At 40.2% G+C, this 26,758-nt stretch overlaps 1 protein-coding gene across 1 annotated transcript in view; it reads left to right on the top strand.

Annotated features, from left to right (window-relative positions):
* acsf3 (acyl-CoA synthetase family member 3) overlaps window positions 1-26,544 on the top strand; it is a 36,802-nt gene extending 10,258 nt beyond the window's left edge. Inside the window, exons 4-10 of the mRNA XM_072380724.1 lie at window positions 276-430; window positions 2,142-2,287; window positions 7,111-7,208; window positions 8,040-8,166; window positions 20,973-21,107; window positions 22,011-22,122; window positions 24,724-26,544. Of these exons, the coding sequence (XP_072236825.1) occupies window positions 276-430; window positions 2,142-2,287; window positions 7,111-7,208; window positions 8,040-8,166; window positions 20,973-21,107; window positions 22,011-22,122; window positions 24,724-24,838 (888 nt within the window). The 3' untranslated portion in view covers window positions 24,839-26,544. The remainder of the gene's footprint in view (window positions 1-275; window positions 431-2,141; window positions 2,288-7,110; window positions 7,209-8,039; window positions 8,167-20,972; window positions 21,108-22,010; window positions 22,123-24,723) is intronic.
* Window positions 26,545-26,758: the final 214 nt, after the last annotated feature.

Below are 26,758 nucleotides of genomic sequence, written 5' to 3'. Positions count from 1 at the left end.
GTCGGCTGTTTTTCTCCTCCTGACCTTTACGAATCTTTATTTTTTTTGGTGTTGTGTTGACAGATTTAATATGAGGCTTTGCATGTCACTTTGCCATTTACATCAAATAAAAGAAGAAAATGTAATTTTCTGTTGCACTAATGGAGTGAATCTGGATGTTGTCATTTAGTTTTCAGTGCTCCTCTGTTAAGGAAGGCTGCTTCTGGCTTTAACCCTTCCTTATCTCATCCCTCCTGCAGTTATGTGTTGTGCTTATCTCTTCTTGTGTTTCCTAGGTGTGGGAGATGCTGTTGAGCTCCAAGGCTCCAATGGTTAATGTGTTCATGGCCGTGCCAACTATTTACTCCAAGCTGATCCAGTACTATGATCAGCACTTCACACAGCCGCATGTGAAGGACTTTGTCAAAGCTGTCTGCAAAGAGAGAATCAGGTACTGGTACTTTTCAAGTGTTAAAAATTTGATGTCAACAATGGTCCAAAGAAGACAGCTGCCTTTCTGAATCACGTTTATTTTATGTGGGGTTTTTTCTCTCTCTTTTGATACAACAGTGTCTTAACCTTTGTGGATGCAGTGAATAACTGTTTTTTTTTTTTTTTTAGAATTGTTTCCAAGCCCATGCAATGATTTCCTCTACAGAATGATTAGTGTCCTTTGTACAGTGCCTCGTGAGGGGTATGGAGATCATGTACAGTCAATATTAGGTTCAGCCCTGTGTGTTGCAGGCAGACATTTCTCTGACCCGTTAAATCCATGATTGATATTTTATACTTTCTGTAATGAAATCCTTTGCAATTTCATTTTGAAAACCTCGTTCTGAAATTACTATCTGAAAGTATTTGTTCTTGCAGTCTCAGAGTGTTGAGTGCCTCCCTATATTTGCCTCTGAAAGCCTCTCTTAAAGGATCTTTTTACTGGTTACTGACCTGTGACCAATGTAGAGGTTAATTAAAAATTCCAATTTTTCCCAACGTTTTTGAAACGTGTTTCTGATATTAAAGCATATTCTTTTCAATTTTCAACTCAGTATGTTTGTTTTCTAAGATATTCAGCTGAATATAGGATTTTTAAGTCATCGCCCCTGTCTTTTATTTACATTCTACACGGTGTTGTGGCGTTTTATGCGGCGCGGTGCAAAGGTCTTGAGCAACCGTGCAGTTCTTAATATGTTGCAAAAAAAAGGGAAAATATGTTGAACGATTTCATGAAACTTGCAAATCTGAATACAAAATAAAGTATATAAGGCTCCGTAAAACCCACTGATTTTCCGTCCAAATCTTGTGTATTTTGGCATACGTCAGCCTTTTTTTTTTCTTTATCCTTTTCCCTTCCTTAAGAATCTTAAGAAGACTCTTTTTGACAGCCACCCTTTTTCTGGAGACCATTTTTGATAGGGCGTGATGTCAGGGCTTGAAACGTATTACAAACTGCACACCGTGCTGAGATATGGCAATTGAACTATAAACTAAAGAGGGTGGCTCAAGACTTTCCCACAGTGACGTGGATACATTTGAGTACCTGCTGACTGGTAGGAAAGTTACTGCAAAATTGTTAATAAATATTTAAAGACATTTTTTACGACGTTTTCATGCAGAACTCAAGTCCCAGGGTTAGATTTAGTATATGGTACTTGATCTGAGGTTTCTTTAGAGCTTAATCAAAACGCAACATAGGAAGAGTTTATGTTAATGCAGTTTGTAATATTTACACCTGTTTGCACCAGGACTGAAGCACTTTCAAGTAGATTGTGCTTTTTCTTTCATTTCTAATCACAGAGCACATATTTTACTCCTCACAGTTTTCAGTTTTTGTTTACTGTTTCATGAATGGTGGTGCTTTCTGCAGGTTTCTTATTATACCGGCTTCTTTGTTTGCAGTGTTTTATTCCATTTTTTTTTTTTTTGCATGAAAAAAAAACAATGGTATTAGAGAGCGCTACAAATGCAGTCTTACTTATTGATTCTCACAAAGCGCCAGTATCGCATATGAACGCATTTGTGTCAGAGGATGCAAGGAAATAACATTCCTAATATTCAGGCAGCTTTGATGTGTTTCATGTAAGATTTATTGACATGATTAAGAAAAAAAGACTTGACGGGTTTTCATTGGAGTGTTTTACTGACGTCTTTCCATTTCTTCTCAGGCTGATGGTTTCAGGCTCAGCAGCTCTCCCTATTCCCACTCTGCAGAGATGGAAAGAGATTACAGGACACACACTGCTGGAACGCTACGGAATGACTGAGATCGGCATGGCTCTGTCCAACCCTCTCAAGGGCTCACGAATCCCAGGTCATACTCACAACAGTAATGTTTCGGTGTTGTTTCTTTTAAGCCTTTCACCCTGATGGATAACTATAGATTATGCAGCCTCTGATGTCACAAACCCCTCTATGAGAGAATAAGACTCTCTATCTGCTTCTATGCAAATTGTGGTGAAGAAACAAGCTGGCTGCAGATCAACATCAGGAAATTAAGCCTTGAGAAAAGAGCAAAAAAGACAGCTTTAAAATTTGATTATCAGCAGTTGCTAAAGTTTGAAAACCCATTTTCAGCCAATCAAAACAAGGGTAACATTTTCTCATCTGCTTTTATGGACACCACACAAGCTAATTGTGTGCTGTGAGTCCTTTGGTACCAGATTACCAAAAATATGTCTGTTTTCTTGGGAAATGCTTTCAGATTATAAAAGACACAGCTGTCATTAGTGTATTGATGAGTCCCAGTTCCACCAGTGATGAAACTTTGGGTAATTTGTAAACCCATCTGGAGGTATAAAGCACTCAAGGTAACTTAATTAAATGTGGAAGTTTACTGTCAAAATACTGTTGTGAAAGCCCGCAGCAGAAAAAAAAATGACATCAACATGTCCTCCTTTTTTCTGTTGCAGTTGTGCAGTAATTAAGCCTTACATGTAGTTGGCAGGAAACGTGTGCAGAAAGTATGGAAGGCTTCAGTTGAGATGGCTGAAACTGAAAGTATCTCAGTGGAGCAGATGCTTGGGTTTTTGCTCTCTGTTATTTTCCAAAGATGCAGTGTCTTGTAGAGCAGCTGATGATAGCGCAGCCCATTAAGGTGGTCCTGCTGATTTAGGGAAATCAGCTTGCGGTTTTATCAAACTGGGCCAGATTTGACGAGAAGCTCTTCATCTGGACAGAATAATCATTATCTCAACATAAAGCAGTTTTGTTCGCTGTACCTTTGTCTTTAGCACAATTGAATGTATCTAGGACATACTTCTCAGCAGTGCTACAGAAGTGCTAAAAAAACCAGTCAATTTTGGCTTACATTAAAACCCAAGTTTACAGCAAGGAGCATACCACTGATTTGATAACCTTTAGGCCCATACAGCTTACGTGGCTGGAGTGAAAATGGATGGAACCACCCATGGGGCCACACATTTAGTTATTTAGTCCACACAATCACAAGTTTTAGCCTCTTGAAACATCTTTCTTGGCGATATTGATACCCAAATCTATCTATCAGTTTTGTCAACATTGTTCTCTTCTCCGTTGTGTTTCTACTATTTAAGAGGAAATGCATGTTTCTTGTTACTCAAGTTCTCAAAGTTTTGATGACTGAGTGGAAATTTAACGGCCGTGTTTGACTGAGGACACATCAGACAGTCCTCGTGCTACTGAGTTGATCAGGTTCAACCTTACGCGTGTCCTCTTGTCGTAGGATTTATTAGTCTCATAATGGTCTTTAATTTCTTTTCTTTTAATTTCAACATAGAGTCCACCTGATTGGAGATGAAGTAGATCACCTTTTCTGCCCCATTAAGACTAACAATGAGTCAGAGAAGTGTTAAGGTGGCTGTTTCGTGTTCGTCTTGTGTCTGTTGAAGAAATGGTGGCCTATAGGAGTCATTTTGTGCTGATATGTACTTTAACCATTACTAATGAGGCAGTTGCACCCCTTGATGCCGCCTGTATATCAATTATTTCAAGAATGTTTCCTGCAGCTGTGACAACAACGTCGATCCTCTGGAGAACATTAAATGGCCACATTAAATGTTATCAGCTCTGAAATTTTAATGATCGTACCACCCTCACCGGTTTGATTGAGGGCTTCTGCTTTGTGTGTTGTGTTTATTGTAAACAGTTTTCTCTGTTGTCATGTCAGGTAAAACCCCACAATCCCATGATCACCTCCCTCACACACACAGAAACAAAGGCAAGGTCTGGAAATGAGGTCAGACCTCTGGTGCTTACTTTCTTCTCCTGTCTTCTTCTGTCATCCATGCCTCTGTCTCCTCACTGCCTCCATCCCCAGTCAACACTTCCTTGTACAGGTGAATCTAATTAGCCTGCAAGTGGATTGGATAATCCTCAGTCTGCTGCCTTGTCGAGGTATTGTTTTGTTTTGTTTGTTTGTCAGGGAGTGTTTGGCAAAAACTGAGCAGGCTGTGTTTGATTCCTCTCAGGTGATTATTAGGATTGGCTTCAAGAGGTCTTTGGTTTTATTGATGTTTCCTGTGCAGCACTCGTAGAAGATGTGTGCATATACATGTGTGTGTGTCTAGACACGAGCTTGTGCCTGTTTGAGTCGGTGTGTTTCTGTCTTTAAGTAGGTTAAAATAGATCAATAACAACCGCAGGAAGCACTCTCAGAAGAGGAGTGTGGTGGAGTTGTCCTCCACCTACTTCTCACTCCCATCCACCGTTTAAATAGAAGGCAGCTACACTGTATTGACAATGACTTTATTAATGAATTTCAATCTATTTAGAGCATCTAGCTGGCCTAATTTTTTGCATATTAACAGCAGTGGTAGCTTTCTAGGTCATATAGCTCTTGCTGAAATGTAAACGTGGGATTAGACCATGCTGGTTCTACTCATCTTCCATAACATCTCAATCTGCTGCGCCTTTCTTTTTCTTTTTTACCTTTTTTTTTATTATTATTATTATTCTTTGCCCTACTTACACATTTCAGCCCCCCTTTTTTTTTGTCTTTTCAGAGGACAGATACAGTGTTGCAATATTCCCTCTTTAACTTGTTTTAAAAAAGGGAATTGTTTGAGATTCCTTTTGGACCTCTGCACTCCCCACAGATTCTCCCATACAGCATTTGCCCGCTATAACCTGCCTGAATTCATCAAAGCGGCACTTGATCTTCCTGAATCATAGACAACAGAATTGTCGAGAAATCAAAATATCTCAAGCCACTGATGTGGTGAAAGGGAAAAGATTACCGAGGCTGGCCAAGAGAGATAGAGGTTCCAGGAGAAGTGAAAAAGCATTTGAGGGACATTAATGGAGAGGAGACTGTTTCACAAAATAACAAAAGCAAAGTTTTTTGCTCAGTGGGGTGAAAAAAAAAATCAAGGAGAACTCTGTCTGTGCCTCTTCACTAAAATCAAAGGTGAATATAGAAAAGAGGCCAAAAGATGGAGCTTTTTTATTGGTTTCTGTAATCTCTAATGTAGCAGGTTTGTTCTCAAGAAAAATTCAGCTTTTCTAGACCTTGAATGTTGTTATTTTGTTAATATCATTCATTGTTGTTTATTACATAATGTTCCAGTTGCACATACAGGAATGTGGCGTTACTCTTAGCTCCTTTACACCTTGTCTGATTGTCTGACCATCTGCTTTTGTTGTCCATTAGGCGTTGCAGTGTCACAATATTCCAAGTTTTCATCATTCAATTCCTTAACCAGCATCGTTTCCATTTTGCAATTTTGGAGAAAGCAATCAACATCCGCACCTGCTCTAACTCTCAGTTTTGGGTAATTCAGCTGACTAGTTCATGCATGATTTTGATGAACGGATGAACAAACAGCAATTATCTCATATGTGAGGACACAACTGGAGTGATTAAAGTGCTTAATTGTGACCATTTTTACAGTCTTGGCTGTCTTTATCTGAAGGAGACTCCAGTCATGTGACCCATATTTAAGAGGATCACGCTAGAAAGGAACTCGTTTGAATAATGTTTCCATGAGCTGTAGTTAAAAAAGAAAATAAAAATAACAACCAGAGCCACCTAACCGTTTGGTACCATGTTAACCTTCCTCATTGCTGCAGTGCAGGATGTACCGTAGTTATCGCTAAAACCCAACAAAATTCAGCCTTTTGACCTTTATGACTCAAACTTGTTCGTGACCACCGTATATAGCGGTCCATTGTGAAGTAGTGTAGTTATTTACATGGTCAGTCGGTTCTCATATTGATCTGTTCAACTCCAGCGCCCCAATCATATTGATTAGATCAATATGAAGTGAGACTCTCGTTCTTCCATCAGGACTTGACCTGCTCTTCATTTGGAAAGCATTAGTCTGTGAAATGACATAGTACCCTTAAGGCAGGGACACACACAGCAGCCTGCACACATGCACAGAGAAGACCACTGAGACCTTTTTTGTGCATCCCTTGTGCACTCTTGCAATAATTATTCAACCTAGGAGGTCATGCTTGCACACACACAAAGATGGTGACTGCAGGTGAAGGCAGAGCATGTGGGGAATTTTCAACTTGAGACGGACTTTTAACACGTTTCTTATTAATAGCTTTATTTAAACATTGCTGTGACTCACAGTTGTGAGCACTCCATTTTTGACACGAGTTCTTATTGAAATTGGTAACTTGTCAACTCAGAACATTATTATGCAGCTTTACTAAAAGCCTGTCGAGCACTCAGCAGTAGTAAAAGCTGAAAGATCTAAATGTGCTTTACAGTCAGTCACTTCCTTTTTAAGAGGTTCCATGAAACAAGTGCAGACCAGGTCAAATGCCCATACGTAAAGTTCAGTTGTATAAAGTTTACTTTATGTTGGTGGAAAAATATAAAAAAAGAGGCTGCATCAGGTGTTGTCCAGAAATCCCTGCCAATTCCCAAGTTAGCTGGCCTGTATTGACTGAGACAAATTGCTTTCCGTTTAGTGTTTTACATGCTCAGCAAACCATTAAGTGACCAGTTATGCCCTGCAGATAGAGGTTAATGCCATCTTAGAGCAGGGAACTTCCAATTCTAGGAGAAATGCTTAAATCGCATTAATTGTTCATTATGATTCCTGTTCTGAGAGGATCAAAAACCCAAAACTCAATAAAGTCCCACTTTCTTTTTGCTCTAACAAATATTTTTCTTCTTTCTTTTTTTGTGTTTAATGTTGACAGGGGCTGTAGGGTTGCCTCTTCCAGGTGTGGAGGTTCGAATTGTCATGAATAACACAACCAACACCATAATTGTGGAGGGCACTCACAAAGAAACACAGGTAATCAATGAATGAGCTGCAAAGGGTGGCTGCACTGAATGTTCTTTTGTGCAAGTTGGCATGATTGCTTTAGCTTTTGTCGCTGCTTATCTAGTGCTTGCTTCGTATCAGACATAGTTTTCACTGTCGTTACACACAGTTTCCAGCTTCAGTTTATCATTGCCTTTACTTGTCATTCCCTTTCCAATAGCAGACTGACACAGAGCCTGTCAATTCCACCGCGGCCCCATCACTGCTCGTTGCCTGACATGCACAATACTCACAAATGTAACTACACATCGCGCCACTACCGGCCACAAATACTTTGACTAGTTTACTTGTCTAGGCCAGATAGCATAGTGCTTTGCTCAAAGAAAATGTTAAAATGAATTTTTGAAAAGTTCTCCTCTTTTATGCATGGTCTCCTTTTAACATCTTCCCTCTTTTCTGTGTTAAGTGACAGTTGTTAAAAAGTAATTAGAACCTTTGTTTTCAGTTGCCATTTTTGTATAAGCAGCTTTCAGACACAATGCTGCCAACAAGGGCTTTGTGGGTCTAAACTGCAGACTGTAAGCAGTGCCTGTTTAAGATATGCTGGCACACAGCTTGACAGCACGCAAAAACTAGCTTGACAACAGTGTTAGCCCCACCCATGACACTGATTAGCTAAGATCTCCCATGGTGCTCATTGGGCTGATTTGTGTTTTCAGTTTAACCATTGTTCAGTACCAGACAAATCAGTCAGCTCATTCTCAGCCAGTTGACTTTATCTTGGGTAATTTTTATTGTGCTCACGTCCTTTCCATTCAGGTCTGATCCATCCAGTCTCTTCTCTCTTTGAATATGCTGCAGGTACGTCCGGGTCTTGAGGGAAAAGAAGGGGAGCTTATGGTTCGAGGCCGATCAGTCTTTAAAGAATACTGGAACAAACCTCAGGAGACCGGAGAGTCTTTCACTGATGATGGCTGGTTCAAAACGGGTACCAAACCTTCCTCTTCTTCTCCTCTCTGTTTTATAACTCACTGCTCAGCACCGAACATGCACACACATTCGCACACTTCCTGGAACGGGAGTGAACACTGCTAATAATTCCAGCTACATGATTGGGGCTGTGAGAGCCATTTTGCAGGAGGAGAGAAGATGTCGTGGAATTCTTCACCTTTGTTGCAGACTGCACTTTTGAGACAGGACTTTTTTAACACTTAAAACCCCCAGAGTGCAGTCCAGGTCATCACCACTCCCCCGAACACATACACATGTTGAGTACTGAATTGTGTGCACACATTTTGGTGGACTGATAAATGGACTGTGTGTTTTTTTTGGTGCTGCAGGGCATTTTTTACTCCTAAGTGGTTGTGACTGCTCTGGGTCCTCTGGAACCAAGTAGTGCTTTCTCCCTCTGCCTCCCTCTTTTTTGTTGGAATGTGTGTGTGTGTGTGTGTGTGTGTGGTAGCACAGAGGGAAGCTGTCATCAGAGGCTTTCACTCCCTGCAGCCCAGCACTTCTCTCTTTGACCCCTCAAAGGAACCATGCTTTATTGTGAAGCCACTTGGAGACAGGCATTAAGTTGGCGTGGGGGAGGCTGAGGTGTGCAGGAGGGAGGGCAGACATGATGAAATAAGAGCCAGAAGCAAAAGAGTGAGGCCGTTTTGAGCTTTGAGATGTGGTGCTGGAGGGGTTAGAAAGAGACAGCTACAAAAGTAGAGGATGGAGTCAGACAAGGTAGGGATGGAAAGCTTGTGCAAGTGCTGGAGTGGTGGGCCCAGCGAGGCAGGTTCGAGTGATGGAGAGCAAAGCAGTGGGAGGCAGGGCAGTGTGTGTTTAATTGGCTTTGCAGGCTGGAAGGATAGAGATCCAGAGCACAGCACGTTGCTGTCACACTCCATTACAGCCACTGGCCACATAATGAGAGCCCATGCAATCAGCTCCCTACAGACCGGTCCCTCAAGCCACACACACATACATGGACACATGGACCCCTCTGTAGGAAGTTATCAAACGTCTTCCTTGCCCACCCAGCTGCCAGGGCTCCCTCATGCCAGTTTTAACACAACCGTACACAGTTGTAAAGTGGGAGGAGTTTTTAGTTATTCAAGGTCTAGAAGTAACAGATAAAGGCAAATGGCTGTTGAAGCATTTTTGCCTACATTTACTGTAGGCACCATTTCAGGACAAGAATTAAGAAAGTGTAAAATAATGAATGTGATATCTCTGGTTCTGTTGCGTTGACAAAGACCGATACTGTTCACAAATCTGAACTGAAGAAAAAGAAACGTGAAGAAGGTCCAAAGATCATGTACCTGAAAGAGAACAGAAGCAGAAGATTTTTGCTTTGACAGTTGGTTAAAAAATATTTAGCACTTTAAAGGTTTGTTTGAGACTTAAAAGGAATCTTCCCATTGTTGTGGAGTTGGTAAAGAACCAACAGAGATGTCTGGATGTTGCTGTCTAAAGTGAAACAGACCACATAACTCTCCATTCAAAAAGCACAACTTGTACTTTTTAATCTTCTGGTTTTCATATAAATTAAACAAATTAGACGCAACATTTAATTCCCGAGCTATTTGCTATGTTTCTCTTTTTATTGAGGGAGCCATTTTACTTTTATTTTTAACCACCATATGTTGGGAAAAGGTGAGTAAGTGCACTTGCAAAAATTCTGAGACTACTACCTTTAAGTCAGTTTAATGTCATAAATGTATTGGTTCGTATTGGATTAAAATGCTAAACATTACCTTTAATGTCGAAACATTCATTTATTTGACTGGCTTCTTTTTCTTTTGCATCTGAGACTCGCGATTATGAAACTATTTGGAGCCATCTGCCACACACCAAAGCAGCCACCTAGAAAATTAAATGTAATTATTTACAGCGATGACTGCAACATTAACATCTAGCGCAGTTACATTGTCATTTGTGCTTTTGTTTAGGTACATTGAGAATATCATTAAATTAAAAAAAGACACTTTGAAATGTTATTTCACGGTGGGAAAAAAAGAGATTAATTCACTTGCTGTGATGTGTTGTGCCACACTCTAGAACTGCCTTTTCCACACAAACTCTCTCGGTGTGGAAATCTGAGGGGTGATACGTCTTTGACGGACTTTGGATCGTCTTTTTAGCCTCCTAACTCCCTTTTGCCCTCACACCTCCTCCTTGTTTCACACTGCACCTTTCTGGCTAACACCCTGTCTTATTGACACACTGTCTGTTCGACTTGCCAACTCCTGCTTGATCTCTTTTCACCTTTATGTGGAGCTTTATCGTTTTTCATACACCCTCTGCCATTTTACCATCAGGTCAGTAAGGAAGGATGAATACTGCTTTTCAGGTTTCTGACTTAGTTGCACTTTCTTTAACTGTCACAATTGAAACGTTAAAGAGGACATGAGATGCTTTTTTCTTTAAAGGTCTCCTTTGGTATGTTAAAGATATACGTTCTCTGTAAAGTAATTGGCAAAGTTACAATGCCACACCAAACAGATCATTCCTCCCCCCAGAAGTCACTGCTTTTGAACTGCCTGAAACACCTTTTTATTTTCTAGCCTTTTTTTTTTCGTTACTTAACAAATGACAATGGAAACCATTCTATCTAAACTGGTATGCCTCAAACAAAGAAATGGTCTCTTCCATTTTTGGACCAACAGCGCCACATAAACACAGTGTAAGGAGGTATATACAAGTGAACAATCTGTACATTTTGAACTACGACTGTCTGTACATGTTTATTTATCACACTGCATTCGTACATATCTCATTTTTCTCTCATTTTTATATTGTACTTTTGCTCATTAATGTTTTAAGGTGTGTGTACTTTGAATGGTGTCTCAAAGGGCAAAGTAAGTATTTGAATACTTGTTTTTTCTTTGAAGTCATACACAGGAAACACTGGGGGGGAGGGGACGGACAAATCTCTATGGGCTGAAACCTGTTAATAAAGGTTAAAGGTGTGGGTTATACATAGCACGGCTTTTATAGATACACTTTGTAAATATTCTCTTTTTGCTGAGAATTCTCACACTAGTCCATTTTTAAACAAATTTAGCACAAAGGTTATCAAATTTCCCCCAAATCAGCCAAAGAATGTGCATTTTGATAGGTGTTATCATCCACTGCTGTTATGCTGCTATCAGGAGTTGTTCAGCTATGGATCCACTGTTGGTGGTGTGTGCGATGAGTAATTAACAGTGTGCCAGTCAAATCCCAAATCATTTTTTTTTTCTGGTTGATTTAAGGAAATCTGTATTCTTCAATTTTTGTGTGGCTCCAAACAGGTCATGACAATCCTCATTTTTTGTGTTAACTCTCCAATTAATTTCTTTTAATTAATTTCAGATATTGTTTATATCTGTAAACTAACTTCTTACTACAGTATTTATCTGTATCTCTTTCCTTTTCACTCACATATTTGTGCACAAATCAAAGATGTGCTATACACAAATGGATTAAATGCCTTTATTGCTTCAGAAATCTTCCTCCTCGATCAGATGAATATATTAATGACCTAAAACTAGAAGATGAAATCTGACAAGAAAATACAGCTAATGGGAAGGCTGACAGGTGAACAAGAAGAGGAGGCAGATGAGACAGCCAAAGAAAAGTGTGGAAGGAGTGTGAGAGTTTAAATCAATAAGTTCTCAGCTGGTCAGAGGTGTCTTCTCTAGAGTCAGCAAGTGCCGTGTAGCATGATTGGCAGCTCTATGGGGAAGCTGTCACCTGAGAGCTCTCATTCCACTCATCTTCACAAACGTCTCTGAGACCATTGATCCCTTCTTGCTTTTTTTAACTCACCTTTTGTGCTCTGCAGTAGTCTGTCCACTGTCCAGGGCTAAAATGAGTGTTCAATTGGTGTCGATGAGACGGTGGAAGCTTTTTTTTTGTAGGATTTGATGTACACATGTTAATACAACAAGGCAAGAGCAACAGAGGTGGAACAATCCAGAAGTGCTGCTTGCATTCTGTTGATGTCTACCAACCATGAGAGATCAGTATTCCTTTCAGGAATGATTCTGATCTTGCAAGATTCCTTTAGTAAGGATTTGTGAGAAGAGAGAGAATTTTAGACATGAGCAATTTCCAAAATTTGCATTTTAGTGATGAATAAGGAACATTGGTTGAAGGAGACAGCTTGGGGGCTGACTATTAGCCAGACCTTATCTGTGGTCTCATTTAATTAACTAGGAGAGACTCCAGCTCATGGGTAGAAATGTTAACAAGAGGTTTAATCTTTGACACTTTACCTCAGTTTCACACTCGTAATGGCTTATCCCCACAGAACCTATTAATCTGAGCCATCTCAATCCTTAAAGGGCTAGAATTAAAAAGAAATTGGACAAAATATATCTTGTTTTGCTATGATTGTGAGCATATTGTCTGATGATGCAGAGGTTTCTATTTTCTTAAAGGTTAGGTTGATTTTGACACTGCATGAGCGTAAACTAATTAAATTTAGAGTGCATGCGAGTAAATGCGTCTCTTTGTCTGCTTCAGTGTCACACAGAGAGACGTAACCCTAGTTATAAAGGTGAGTGTCGGGTCTGCAGGGTACATGCTCTGCAGACAGACTGGCAGAAGTGTGGCTTTTGTCCTGCAGAGCCATCACTAGTCATTTGTGCATTGTACTTTTTGCTCCCAGCTGTGCTCTTCCCTTCCCGCCTTCATCCTTCTCTATTCTCCCAATGTCATATTTCACCTCAAGTCACATTGTGTCTTCCTAACTCCAATGTCAGAGCTCCCAGTGGGATTCTTTCAACATCCAACACCCCCCCCCCCCCCCTTCCCCCCAAGGACTTTGCTCAAATCAGCCCTCCCTATAACATTTACTGCCGAGATGTCAGCACACGTTGGTCCTTGTTTTATCACCACCACTTGCAGGTAAATCTGGTTAAATGCTGCTTTGTGTGAGCCACATAGAAACTCTGTACTCTGTTGCTTTTTTTTTTGGCCAGTTTTCTTTGCTGAATGCATTTTTGACGCACTTCTCCTGTCTTTTATTCATCTGTTCTGGTCCAAAGCAAAGGGACAAAAATGTCCTGTGATTTAAAAGAAAAAGAGAAGTAAGTTTTCAAATCTAACTTCTCAGTACTCCGACGTCATCTCTTGATTGAGATCAGATTTATGTTATTGAGTGCAGAGTCCGTGCTTGCAAATGGTAGTTGAAAAGTTTCCTCGACGAACATGGCAGATCTGAGACAGACATCAATCCTCGAGTTCAGTCTGTTATCTGCTGTCGGAACGGCAACCCAGCAACGAGTATAATCAGAAACATTAACATAAAGCAATTCAAGCTCCTTTAATTGCATTATATTAAACAAATTAGATCAGTCATCCAAGTGCAAAGTGCCTTCTTGTACGATATTAATTACTAAAAAAAGAGCTGTGACAAAAGTTAAGGATGATAAATAGTGTCAGTGCTGAGATTTCACTGCTTGGCTGTCTGTTATTTATCCTCATTAACACTTTCATCTAGGCATCGAGGCTTTAATGTGGAACATTAATATTCATATATGCTAAGTGTTTACAGTCACTCTGAAAAGAGGCATGATTCACATTTAGACCTCCTCTCATCTTTGCTCAGATAAGGCTGGCGTTGCCACAGTGATGGAGAGCGCTCAAATTTGAACCCGCAGTGTGAGAGGTTAGGTTGTGCTGAATCTGATGAGAGACTGCGACCCCACTTGTACCTTCATGCAGAGAGTAGCATCTCCTGAACAAGCTCACAATCAACACTTGAGCGATGCTAGTGTAGAGGCATGTATAAACACTGCAGATCTGTCAGATAGCACCTCTGTGATATATAATCTTTCGTTGTTTTTTTTTTAAAAGGTTTATATTGACCTACTGAAGTTTATACATGCGCACACCTCTGTGTACAAGGTGATATACAGGAGACAACAGCTTTTGGACACCAATTTAAAAGTTAACAGATTTATGTACAGCAAGTTGAATTTCCCTCGGATCGCAATCACATGATTTTTAATTGGTATACTTGGATCACCTAAAAGAATTAGATTAGATCCTGGTTTTACAGCAGTTATATTATAGGAGCCTAAATGTAATTACATCTTAGCTCGTATATGTTCTGAGAGATTGAGCCTGGTTAAAAAAAAATGATTGCATACCTGAACCTGTAAAACCCTGTGTGTAATATTCTGCTCTAAAGACAATATTGACCCGGCTTCTAAATTGTCAGGTGTATCCATGGCAACACCTTGACACTGAAGTGGCTGAAAAGAATTTTCAGTCAGGTTGGTAAACCTTCAAATACTCTTGAAAGAAAACAGGATTTCATGAGGATTTCACATTGTATAACAGAATTCATCATGAAAGAAACTGCAAAGGGTCCTCAGTATTTGTAAAAATTAATCATGTGTTTGTTTTCTTTGGATGTTAATAAATTAAGATGGCTTAAAACTGATAGATCTTTTTCACGTAGTTTTTCACTAGTTAAAGTGAGAGTTTCGGAGGCACATGTGTCCACATGCATTTATATACTTTATTGTATTGCATATGTTGTATTGGCGCATGTTTTGTTTAATCTAAAATATTGATACGTCTGCCTGAGCTTGCATTAAAGCTTTAATGTGTAGAAAGTGGTGAAGTTGAAGTGGTTGCTTTTGTTTCTGTTTAATAACCTTGAGATCCTGAAGACTCCAAATCATTACGTACACTGGATTGTGTCTCAGTACTGACTCAAAGGATACAACCAGCTTAATAAGCTTTTGTCTGTATTGTTTCAGAGCAGAAGGACAGATATGCAGTCCTCCAAAAAGCCACAGCTCTTAGGCTTCAGAGGTGAAGAGAAACCTTTTTTTACCTATTTTTTTGGTTGTAGAATTTTAGTTTAATGTCTCCTCTCTCAACCCCTCTTCCAGTGACGCTAGCAGCAGCAGCAGGCTGGAATATTTTGGTTATGTTGCCCTTTGCCACATGCCACACTTTGCTCTTATCTTTAACAAGTTGTTTGACAAAAGCAACATGTCCAGACTGTCTGTCTGCCTGTGTGTTGTTTTAGGCAGGTGGGATGTACGGATGGTTTTTATGACAGCACTTAATAATTTATGAAAAGCTTTAAAAAAAATAGCCTATATCTTGTTTTGAATCTTGTGAAATCATCCATCACATTTTCAGAGGTAACAAAAATGGTACCATCAGTGTGGAGCCCCTGCTCTGCTTCCCTGCCAGCTCTGAGTGTCTGTTGAGTGGGTACTCAGGGAGAGAGGCAAACAGTTTATTTGATGGGAAAGAGCTGACAGCTTGGTGCCACCAGGAGGATCTTACCTGTCTGAAGCTCTAACCAGAGTGCTTTGCATTTAGAATTGTGACTAAATATTTAAAAGATTTTGTATGTTCCAACATCTGTTGAACTTTTTTTTGTTTTGGTGTTTAGCCGAAGTTGAGCATTGTTGTTCAAAGCTACATTCTAGTTACCATAAGGAATGAGTCAATTCAAGTCGCCTGTATTTATTCCCAGTCATGTGAAAAAGAATGTCTTTTTTTTTTTAATCTATTTTACAAAAACTAAACAAAAGTGGAGAAATATTGTGTAAAAAAAAACAACTTAGTAGGCGTTACTCTTTCCATGGAAGTAAAGAGGGTAAGTAGCAGCCAAATGCTGTTAATCAAATGTTCTTGATTAATCGATCATCAACTAGCGTGAACAACTCTGTAAAAAGCTGAAGTTTATCAGTTCGCTGGTCTGGAGCATTCAGGTGTGTGTTAACGCAGTGCCAAGGAGGTATTGCATCAGCAGGGATCTTAGAGAAGCGATTGTTGCTGCCCATCTGTCTGGGAAGGGTTTTTAGGCCATTTCCACACAATTTGGAGTCATTCTGCGGTGAGAAAGATTATTCACAATTAGAAATCAGTCAGACACTTGCCAATCTTCTCATGACTGGATGTCCCCACAACTTCACCCCAAGGTCAGAAGCTGCAAAAAAAAAACATGAGCTACATGTGATACTTTACAGGCCTCAGTGAGCATCCTAAGCGGAAAGAACATGGCAGCACAGCTTAGGTTAGCAAAGTTGCATCTGAACAAAACCACAAGACCTCTCGTCAATGTCTGTTGGACAGATGAGACCAAAGTGAAGGTTTTTTGCCAGTATGCACAGCACCACGTTTCCACCACTGTAAACCACAGTGGTGGAAGGGGGATGATTTAGGAAATGACTCAAAGCAAGAAAGCAGCAGATCTACAACACAAAAAGAAAAGAACCAAGGTGTTGCAATGACCCAGTCAAAGTCCAGACTTCAACCTGATTGAAATTCTGATTGAAATTACCTTAAGAGCAATTTGCATAAATTAATTCCTGCAAACCACAATGAGCTGAAGCAACCTTGTAAAGAAGAGTGAGCCAAAAATGATGTGAGACTGATAGCATCATAGAGAAAATTATTACTTAAAGGTAATGCTGCTAAGGCTGTGGCTATACAAGTTATTGAATTATGGGGTGTACTTAGATTTTCACACACTGCTTCTGCATTTTAGCTTAATTTAAAAAAAATGATAATAAACCAATATACCATATACCAAACGTTAAGACCTGGTAAGGACCAGGGGATTTTAAAAATGATTTCCTCTTACGTAAAGCCTTAAAATTGAAATGAGGTTTGTTTCTTATTAAAGTAACTCAGTAAAAGTTCTTCAGAAGTCAGAAGTACTTCAAAGAAACTCTCCATACATGGCAATAAAAGACAATATTATGGTTTCTCAGCCTCTGTCTGAGCAGAGAATTCATATTTCTTCTATTTTGTCCTTCGGTTTAGTCAATATATTTTGGCTGCTTAAGCACAGAACATTTCAAGAATGCCACTAACACAGTCAACTTTGATTTTTCACAAAATACGAATGTAGGCACGAAGGTCATTCATTTTGTTAAAAAGTCAATCCTTGCAACTGCTGATAACACACACACTTACACAGTATTGTTATACCTGGTTATGGAATGATGATTTACAGCTCAAAAAGATTTTGTATAGATCTGCTGCTGTTTCAGTATAACTGGAAACCGAGGATGTGCTCTGCAGAGCCAACTGTCATTTTTCTGTTTTCTGAAAGACGTCACAAAGTTTTATCTGACCCTCCACCCTCAGTTAAATTCTTGACCTGTTTTTATTTCTTTATTTTCTCCACACTGTGTGCCTTCACTTTCGTTAATGCCTCAGAATGAGATGAAAGCCCAGTGCAATTAGGCTTCTTATCGTTTTAATTAGGAAAGCCATTCGGCCATATCTGCCTCAGCCGCCATAACACATAATGGCAGAGTCTCTGATGCCTGAAGTACTGATTGTGTGTGAGTACATACAGTACATGTGCGAGTGTGTGTACAAACTTGTGTGCGTCCTAGTAACACAGTTCCCAACAATCTCTCTCCCGCCCTTCTTTCCTCTTTTATCAGCCCATGTTCTCCAATCGCTATTCCCACTTGTGCATCTCTCCAAACATACTGTTCCATCCCTCGTTATATCCTTCTCCTCAAAGAGAGAAGGTCAAAGAGTCCTGTACAAATACTTCAAACTCTGTTCAACTATGTTGTCTAAGTGCTTTTTTTTTTTTTTCTATCCTTTTGTCAAAGATTGCTCTATTAATGTCGTTTCCTCCCTTTATGCTAAAATGTTTGTAGCCAGATGGGGGGATTTTATGTTGTTTTTTTTCTTCCTTTTTTTCAGCTCACGTGTACGCACACAGGACATACAAACAGCCTATCAATGTGCATGTAAACTGCTCATTTCTCCATATCCATTTGCATAATATGAGAGAGCTACATGGCTGTAACCAATTTATTTCTGTAATTTTTTTCTCTTACCCCTCGTCCAAATAAGGAGGCAACTGTAACCTCCCTGATAGTAGTATTAACACCCTACTGGCTCCCCTGCTCTCTCCCCCTCTCCCTCCATCCTCCCTCTCCCCTGTTACCCTGGCCTATCAGTGCAGAGCAGTGGTCTGTGAAGAAATTCCCAATATCTAAATTTACACACTGTATCAATCTTGTTTAATAGACTGGAAAGCTTATAGCCGCCGTGGCAAGCCGGCAGAGAGGGCAGCGGTGATAAATTGTCGGTGTGCAGGCGACAGCCGCCCGTGATGTATAATGAAATATTTATGATTTATCCCAGCTAATAAACTGAAATGAAGTGCATGATGTATGGGAACAGATGGGCCCTCTATTGATGCTGGGGAAGAGCGGCAAGAGGGGGAAGAGGAGACAGGAAGATGGGTGGAGAGAAGGAAACAGGAGATGTGATGAGAGATGTTTGAGGGGTAGAGAGGAAAAATGAAGGGTAAGGATGAGAGTAAGAGAATAAGAAAAACTGTTTTTTGCGTTAGGTTGACGCTGGTGCAGGAAATACTGAAAATGCGAAGGAATGAGTAAGATGGATGGAGGAATATGGGGTTAGAGAACAAATGGGCTTAAATGATGGAATGAAGGACAAATGTAAGATGGCACTTAAAACAGACTACCATTAAAATACAATCCCTCTCCTGTTTGCTTCATCGTGTTGATTCTAGGTAAGGCAGGTGCAGTTACTTTCTTTTATCGACCCCATATTTCAGCACTACTTTTTACAAATATGTACATCTAAACCTTCCAAAGGGAGCTGTACCTGGTATTTTAAGACTGGAGAGATGACTAGTGCCCCCGACACCCACCCCCCACCCCCTCGTGCAATAACCTCTCCTTAGATATAAAGAGTAGTCCAATATCATCTAAATTATAGATATTACCTCTCTTGTTAAGAGCAGGATGAAATATTCAATATCAGTGAGAACACTTTGGCAGAAAGTATATTTGCTGTTTCTTACCTTTTGTAGGGTTTTGGTGGCTACCTTGTGCATCTTGCTTTTGTTTGGCATTGTTTGTGCACATCCTCTGTAATTAATGCTATGCATACATGAGATGCAATATGGAGGTGACCAGTTGAGGCAGTCTTGAGGCAAATGTAAGTAGATGTCTGATGTCCTTGAATACATTTTCTCGAATGTCAGCTACAATCTCGCTGCTGTTGCTTTTCGTGGAGTGAACACCAACTAAGTAAGCAACCTCCTCTATTGCTACTCTGGTCATGTTCGCGCTTTCCCAATCCTCCCAGTTATACAATATTGGTTCCCTGAATTATCATTTGGTTTCTGCTAAACCAGTATAACTGTAAGGTGTATTGGTGCATTCAATTTGAACTTGGAAGTTGGAGTTTACATTTTCAATGTCCCTCAAAGTTGTATTTCCGTCTTGGAAAGTCAGAGTACCCTCACTAGCCCCTACGTCAAAATCCAACATAACGTCCCTGCACATAAAAAGTGTTCATTGCTGCAATCATAAACAGTTTATTAGATTTTCTGTCAGTTTGTGTCTCATTAAATCAGTTACAGATCTAGTACTAAACAACCTCTATCAGTAAACTTGGATCTGCTGTGTCTGTATGTGCAACGCACAGCGTAATTTGTTGTTCTTAGCTTGTATTGCTAATAATATCTAACCTGCTCAGTGAGGAAATCCTGCTTTTTTCCAAATTGCAAATAGAACGCAACACAGCAGTAATGTATAAGTCAGTAGTATGTGTAATCTGAGTGTAAGGATAGTTATTTTTAGTGTTACCACAGAGACAGAGGGGAATAGGTTGGGAAGGGGGAAACAGTCGAGTTGTCTTTTATGCACTTTGTACACTGCTCAGACCCGAGGTTCATGCAAATAAACCTCTAAACATCACTTTCCAGTAACATGCATGGAAGAAAAATACCATACCAAGATATATAGGTACACACAGAATGGAGGAATATCACAATGAATGTGTAAGAAGTAGTAGATTTATACAAATTAGCCTGATTTCTAACATCACAAATAGCTGTTACAATTAAGAGCATACTGTGTCAATTTGTCTGAACAACTCTTCACTTCATTAAACCCACAACATTTCCTGGCACATTGCAGATTAATTGCTTTTCTTTCCCTCTACCTCTGTATTACTGGAGCTGCAGCCTTGACCCATGTTGCCTCAGTCCAGCCTTCAAACCCCAGCTATGACACCCTGCTTAACTTCATCACAGTGTTTCGCACATATCCATCCTGCTGGTACCAGCTGGGGTGAACGCACCACCTGTAATAATCCAAAAGGACATCTTCCTGTTCTTTCTGTTTTTTTTCTTCTCCTCCTCTGTCCATTTTTCTCTCCACTCATCCATACTGACCTATTTCCTCCGTTCGTCATCCCCAGGCCCAGCTGCGCCCCTCATCCCGCATACTGTACTCATCCTCCCCCCACACCTGTCCCCCTGACACCTATGTGTGTGTGCTTGGAGTGGGGGGGTGTGTGTGGAGGATGTTGGGGGATCTTAAACACTCATCCATCCACTGAACTCACGCCTTTACCTGCTCTACATTTCTTGTATTTAACCAAAAAAAGTGGATGTTATTTATATGTGCTTTGTTTCATTTAATTGAGTTTCATCAAGATTTGTTTCCCCCAAATCCCAAATGCACGTGTGTTTTATGTGCAAGAAGGAAATGATGGCTGGTCACAATAATGCAGTCGTCTTGATGTAAGCACAGCTCAGAATGTGCTTCGTGTAAGAGGGCGAAGTCCATAAATGTGGAGCAAATGCAAACTGGCTGCTGATTTTGCGCCATGAGTGTACTTTAGTTTATTTTAAACAAAAACACAGGCATGTCCACAACTTGGACGTCATCATCCATCTCCTGCTGTCCTATAAACAGAAATGATGGGCCATAAAAATTTGTTTTGACAGCCTCCCCTTCTTTCTCCTTGTACGAACATGATCTCTCTTAGGAGACACAGCAGTCTATAAAGATGGTGTGTATTGGATCATGGGCCGCAGCAGTGTCGACATCATTAAGAGCGGTGGCTACAAGATCAGTGCACTCGAAGTGGAGCGTCACCTGCTTGCTCATCCAGACATCATTGGTGAGAATACTACTGAATGGTCATTTGGACAGAGGTTTTTGTTTGTTTGAGTATGTAGCACTTACTGTGTTTGAATTGTGAAATGACTTTGAGGTTAAATTAACATTTCTTTTATGACGACACTGTAATGTTGTATGCAGTTACGTTTTTTGTTTTTTTTACACTGTGTCCCTTAGTTCAGAGATGTTAAGGTGGGACAATTATCCCATATGTATAGACCTTGTAAAAAATGTTTTTATGTTCATATAAACACCATCTAATTTAAGAACAGGCAGTACTTAAACCACAAGGTCTCTGTTTATTTCCAAAACCAGTGGGCTGAAGAACAGAGCCCACATGAAACTAAATATTTCACTGCTAAATTAAAAGATCTAGTTAGTTGAATTTTGACATGGGTGAGTCATCCTATGCTAACACCCCTAACCCTACCAGTTAATGTCCTTTTGTTAAAAAAAACAAAACAAACTCTGCTATGTTCATGGGATATTGTTAAATCTTAAAGCTCTACTCCAAATCCTTTTCTTTTTTCCTGTCATAAAATTTAGTTTGACCCTTAGAGTGAACTTTTAACCTTTTTCAAAATTCTCTCCAAGCCTAATTGTTGGACTGGACAGAGTTTAAATGTGTTCTGAACGTGAACAAAACCCCGAGGATCATTTGCAGTCAACTGTTAACATGAACTGCAGTTCATGTTCGGCAAGAGGAATGACGAATAATACCCGAACAAAAAATAATATCAGACAATTAGTATTAAGCTTTTAGATTCTGACAACTAGATTCTATTTATGTGTGGTATGAATATAGTTCTGTCATGTCTGGAAATTATTTGGTCCTGGATAAAAGAAAACTCTCTCCATCATTTATCGATTTTATTTGATTTGACTTCTACTTTTCCTTGTTTAGATGTGGCAGTGATTGGGGCCCCAGATGCCACATGGGGTCAGAAAGTGACTGCAGTGGTGCAGCTGAGGAAGGGGCAGAGTATGACCCTGCCGAAACTGAAGACCTGGGCAAGGTACTGTGACTTCAGGCTAGATGTGCTGTTAGACTCCAGTTTTTTTTTTTGCTTGTAAACTCTACACAAGAAAAGGTGCTTTCAAACTTTTGGGTGAAAAGATCTGTGTATGTCAGGATAAATAAAAAAATATATACAAAAGTGCAAAGAAATGAAAGGTTTTTTTAATTTGGGAATTTAATTTGGGAATTTTTGTTTAACAAAGTCAAATCATACTGACAAATTGCCCTTTAAATGTAAAGACCTCAAGGCTGGAATGATGCTCCCTTGCAGGCATGCAGACGGGGAGCTGCGGACGCCACCAATGCATGATTCAGCTGTTTTTTTCTCAGAGCAGTTTGTTTTCATGGTTGTCTCAGCCACAATAAATCAACACCACATAGACATACTCAAAGAGCCTCTCACGCTCTATCCAGTGATTAAATTATATAATTCGGACCCCAGCGTACTCATGCAATAGAAATGCTGGTGTAAGGTGTTGTTGACATATACACCGGAAGAATAAAACATATACCCTGTCGTTATAGTAATAAGATAGTTTGTGTTGCTGGTAAAAGCAGAATTATTACAGTATTGAGGCTTACTTCAGTATAAATATTTGAATTTTGTTATTAACTTTTTAAGAGAGATGAGGGTTATAAATGTCTTTATCGACAAAAAAAAATGGCTGTGCAATTTTTTTTTTGTCTTATAATAAGGTATAAATCTCATGGATATTTTACTCTTAACTGGTGTTTTTTTTCTTTAATATTATTCAATCACCTTATTAGCACGTTGTCAGTTTTAAAGACATTTTTGTGTCATTTTTGTGCTGAACAACCAGAGAGGGAAAGAGGACTAACCTCTGGATCACTTGCCACCTTAAAAAGTGCTTTGTGGCCGCAGGTGGACTCCAAATCTGTACCGCCGGAGGAGACTGTCACCTGAATAACTTAAACCAATCCATCATTCGGAGGTGACAAAAAGGAGCATTATTCCCCATTTTTGCAGAAGACCGTTTGACCTGCCTTGGTTAAATTTCATCATGCTGATTCAAGACGACAAAGTTTTTTTGACCTGTTGTAAACACATGGATCCAACTAATTCGCAGCCTGTGGTGCACTGAGCTGTGCAGCTCACATATCCCCTGTGACCCGCATTTAAGTCCTCAGATCAATTGGAAAGGATTTGAGAGGAAGAGGGTCTAGAGATGGACTAATGAGAGGAACGGAAGGAAAGACAGGAGATTGAAAAAGGAAGATGTGGAGGAAGGCAGACAAATAATTGCTATAGAGAGCTTTGTCCTACCAGTTAACATTTTTTCCCTTCTTTTTTCAAAATGTCAGTGGAGTTTCCTCAGTCTGCAACACACGATACCTGGTGACATGCAACCCTCCACACTGCAATGACACAAACATCAGCCTTTTTTAGCCTTTTTTGGGGAATTTACTCTCACTTATTTTGCCACCCTTTTCCTCACCATCTGTTTTTGTCCTGCACACCCTCCTCACTACAACCCACCAGTGTCACATCTCTGAATTCTGTACAAGAGCCGTTTGTGTGTGCAAGTTTGTGTGCACATCAAGGATGACACCTCCATATGGAGTGTGGATGTTAGATCCTGCTGCTCTGTCCTGCTGGTCCAGCATGGTAGATTACTACCGCTGCATGTGACCCAGGTTAACACACAAATGCACACACAAACGCATAGTGTTAGCAGCCAGGAGTCCTGCCAGCGGACAGGCTGCGCCAACACACGGCGCACTGCTGAGGCCAGAGTGAAGGGGAGACAGAGGGAGATAAAATGAGACATAAGCAAGGAGATGAATGCTCACTCTTCAGTGCCCCGGCTTCAGCTGTCAGTCTGAATCTCTATCAGACCCTCTGCGCGCCACGCTGCCATGAACACACACTCACACATATACAAGCATGCTGCCCCAGAGAAATTGGTGACACGAGCAAACCCTGTTACAGAGACATGTATGTATGCACATATACTCATGCTGTACTCACTGAGTCAGAGAGGCAAAGACATCTGCTGAAAGGAGTGTTTGATGGCAACCGTATGAGTCATTATCCTCACTCGCACAACAGGAATACACACAGGAACACACACACTAACGCACAAACAAACAAACTAGGTTAGAAAATAATCAAAAAAGCTCCAGGCTTCAAGACTTGATGCCACTGAAAACTGAAAAAAATAAAACACTTTTAATTATCGCAGCCTTCTGTTTCGCTTTATTATTTGATTTATTTATTTATTTTCATCTCGCAGTGATTAGGCCTATATTGTTTTGCATGAAGGGAATTGTCTGTGTCTGGAAGCGAATTGGGGATATTAGGGAGGAGAGCTGCAAAGTGTATGAAGGACATTTCTTTCCTTATCTCAACGACTCTGCTACAGGGCGTGCCTTTGTATTGCAATTGTTTTTTGTTTTCTTTTGTGTGAGCGTGCATGTGTGTGAGCGTGCATGTGTGAGTGCGCATGTGTGTGCTCCCGTCCATGTTGGTGCATTTGTCACTATTATGCATGTCCTTGTACATGTTTATCTCTGTTTGCTCCTTGTCTATCTCCTTTCTAAACAGTCTGCGGTGTATAAATATTAGTGTTTATTGCAGGGAGCACATGGCGCCCTACACCATACCTACAGGCCTGGTGCTGGTGGATGAGATGCCGAGGAATCAGATGGGCAAAGTCAACAAGAAGGACCTCCTGCGACACTTCTTTCCATGACTGGACAACTGCGATTCATGTGACAACACAGGGTCAGAAAACTGCAAATTTGCATCAGTTCCTGGATGTGGCAGTTTGGTCCTTCAAGATCAAGAAAACATTACACTCAGTTAAAGAGAGAAAGCAAAATAACGGATGAATACCTCGTGAAGTATGACCTCAAGAATGTGAGGTAGCCTAATCACACCTGCAATTCTAAGCACCAATTATCCCCAGATTAGTCTCATTGATTACTGTGTAAAAGACTTCAGCAAATCATCACTTTTGTGTTTGAATCAGTACAAAACAGTTCGGTTTCATCGAGAGGACAGAAACCGTGTCCCCAACTGAACTGCAAGAGAAATTATTTAAAGAAAGTCCAAATCAGCTGTAAGACATGAAGGCACTCAGCAGAATGTAGGATCCACTGATCAGATGAAACAATGAATTTTAGCTCTGGATAAAAACATGGAAAAGCCACGACATTAAAAGTACTGACGGGTGAAGTGATCTGTCAGTGCAGTGTTGTGCTGTGAAAGCATCCTGGCATTCATGTGGATGTTCACATGCCACCTAAACATTGGCTATGTCCGCATACAACACAATATCCCGATTATATCCGAATAAGACACTGGCATGTAAACGGTATTTTCTGATCACATTAACCCAAACAAGCTCATATGTGGAGTAAGCAAAAACCACACTGAACTATCTGGAGTGTGCCAGTCTTACTCACATTATGTAGACATGTACACACCGTTGTTGCAATATTTGTGTCACTGGAATTTTTTTAATCATCTGGTGACATACCGCTGTTTTACAATGCGAGGCAGAGTTGCCAGGTTAATTTATTATAAGTGACTTTAGGTTTGTTTTGTTGTTGTTTTGTCTCCTTTTTTTTTTTTTTTTGGTTGGGCTGCTTGCTTTTCACGAGAATTAGACACACCGGCGTCAGTGGGGTTTAGAGCAGAGCCCAAAAGCTGCAGGAAGAAAAACAACGCATTTTTAGTGTGAGGTAGAAACCGGAGTGGGATAATGGTTGATGTTTTGAAAGATATGGATCAAATAAAAGCTTTGTATGGGTGCAAACATTCAGTTGCATGAGGGAGGGTAATGTGGGCGTGAATCATTAACTGGAGTATGCTCTGTAACATGTTGATAGAATCATATGAGCAGAATATCTTAAGTGCAACTCATGTAAACCCGATAATTGGAATATTGTCTTATTTAGATAAAGCTCAATAGATGAAAAATTGCTGTGCGTGTGTACATAGCCATTGTTTCAGACTGAGCACATGGCAAAAGTTCTCTGTACACAAGACAAGACGTTGACCGGGCCTGTGATCTCAACGTGTCCAAACCTCTGACAGTTGCAGCTGGATCAAGTCAGATTCATTGATGCCACGACCTGCAGGACGTGAAAGATCTTCTATCAGCTCTATTATTGGTTAAAGTCTAGTTTAGATATTGAAATTGGAACGCTGATGTTTTATTGATAAAATAGGTGTGATCAGAGAATACATGACTGTTTTAGTAGTATTGTAGTGTTATCACAATCAAAGATAATGTACAGCTGCACCTAAAAGAAATAAAAGATAATGTCATAGTAAAGAAGAAGAATGATTCAGTTAAATGAAATGTGACAGCACTGTTGACGTGTATCGGGCCCTAAGCTGTGAATGCACATTGATGCTCTTCAAAAAACGGTGTTATCTAAAAATTAAAATTCAGGGGAAAACAACAAAGTTTGTCCGAGTTATTTTTTGTTCTCCACTTTTCCATAAACCATAGTGCTGATACACTTGTTTCCTCTGTGACTATGTGTGTGTGTTTGTGTGTGTGCAGCTGTGGTTGCACAGGTGTGAAGAAGGCGGATTCTCCAACAAGGCACAACACCACAGCTGGATGCCCCGCACTTCATCTGAGTAACCCTCTCACCCG

This window comes from Leuresthes tenuis, unplaced genomic scaffold (assembly GCF_036924035.1).
Source record: "Leuresthes tenuis unplaced genomic scaffold, fLeuTen1.0.hap1 SCAF_2, whole genome shotgun sequence".
In the NCBI taxonomy this organism is placed as follows: Eukaryota; Metazoa; Chordata; class Actinopteri; order Atheriniformes; family Atherinopsidae; genus Leuresthes; species Leuresthes tenuis.
Note: the sequence above shows the minus strand (reverse complement) of the source record. Positions and strands in the feature narration are given on the sequence as shown.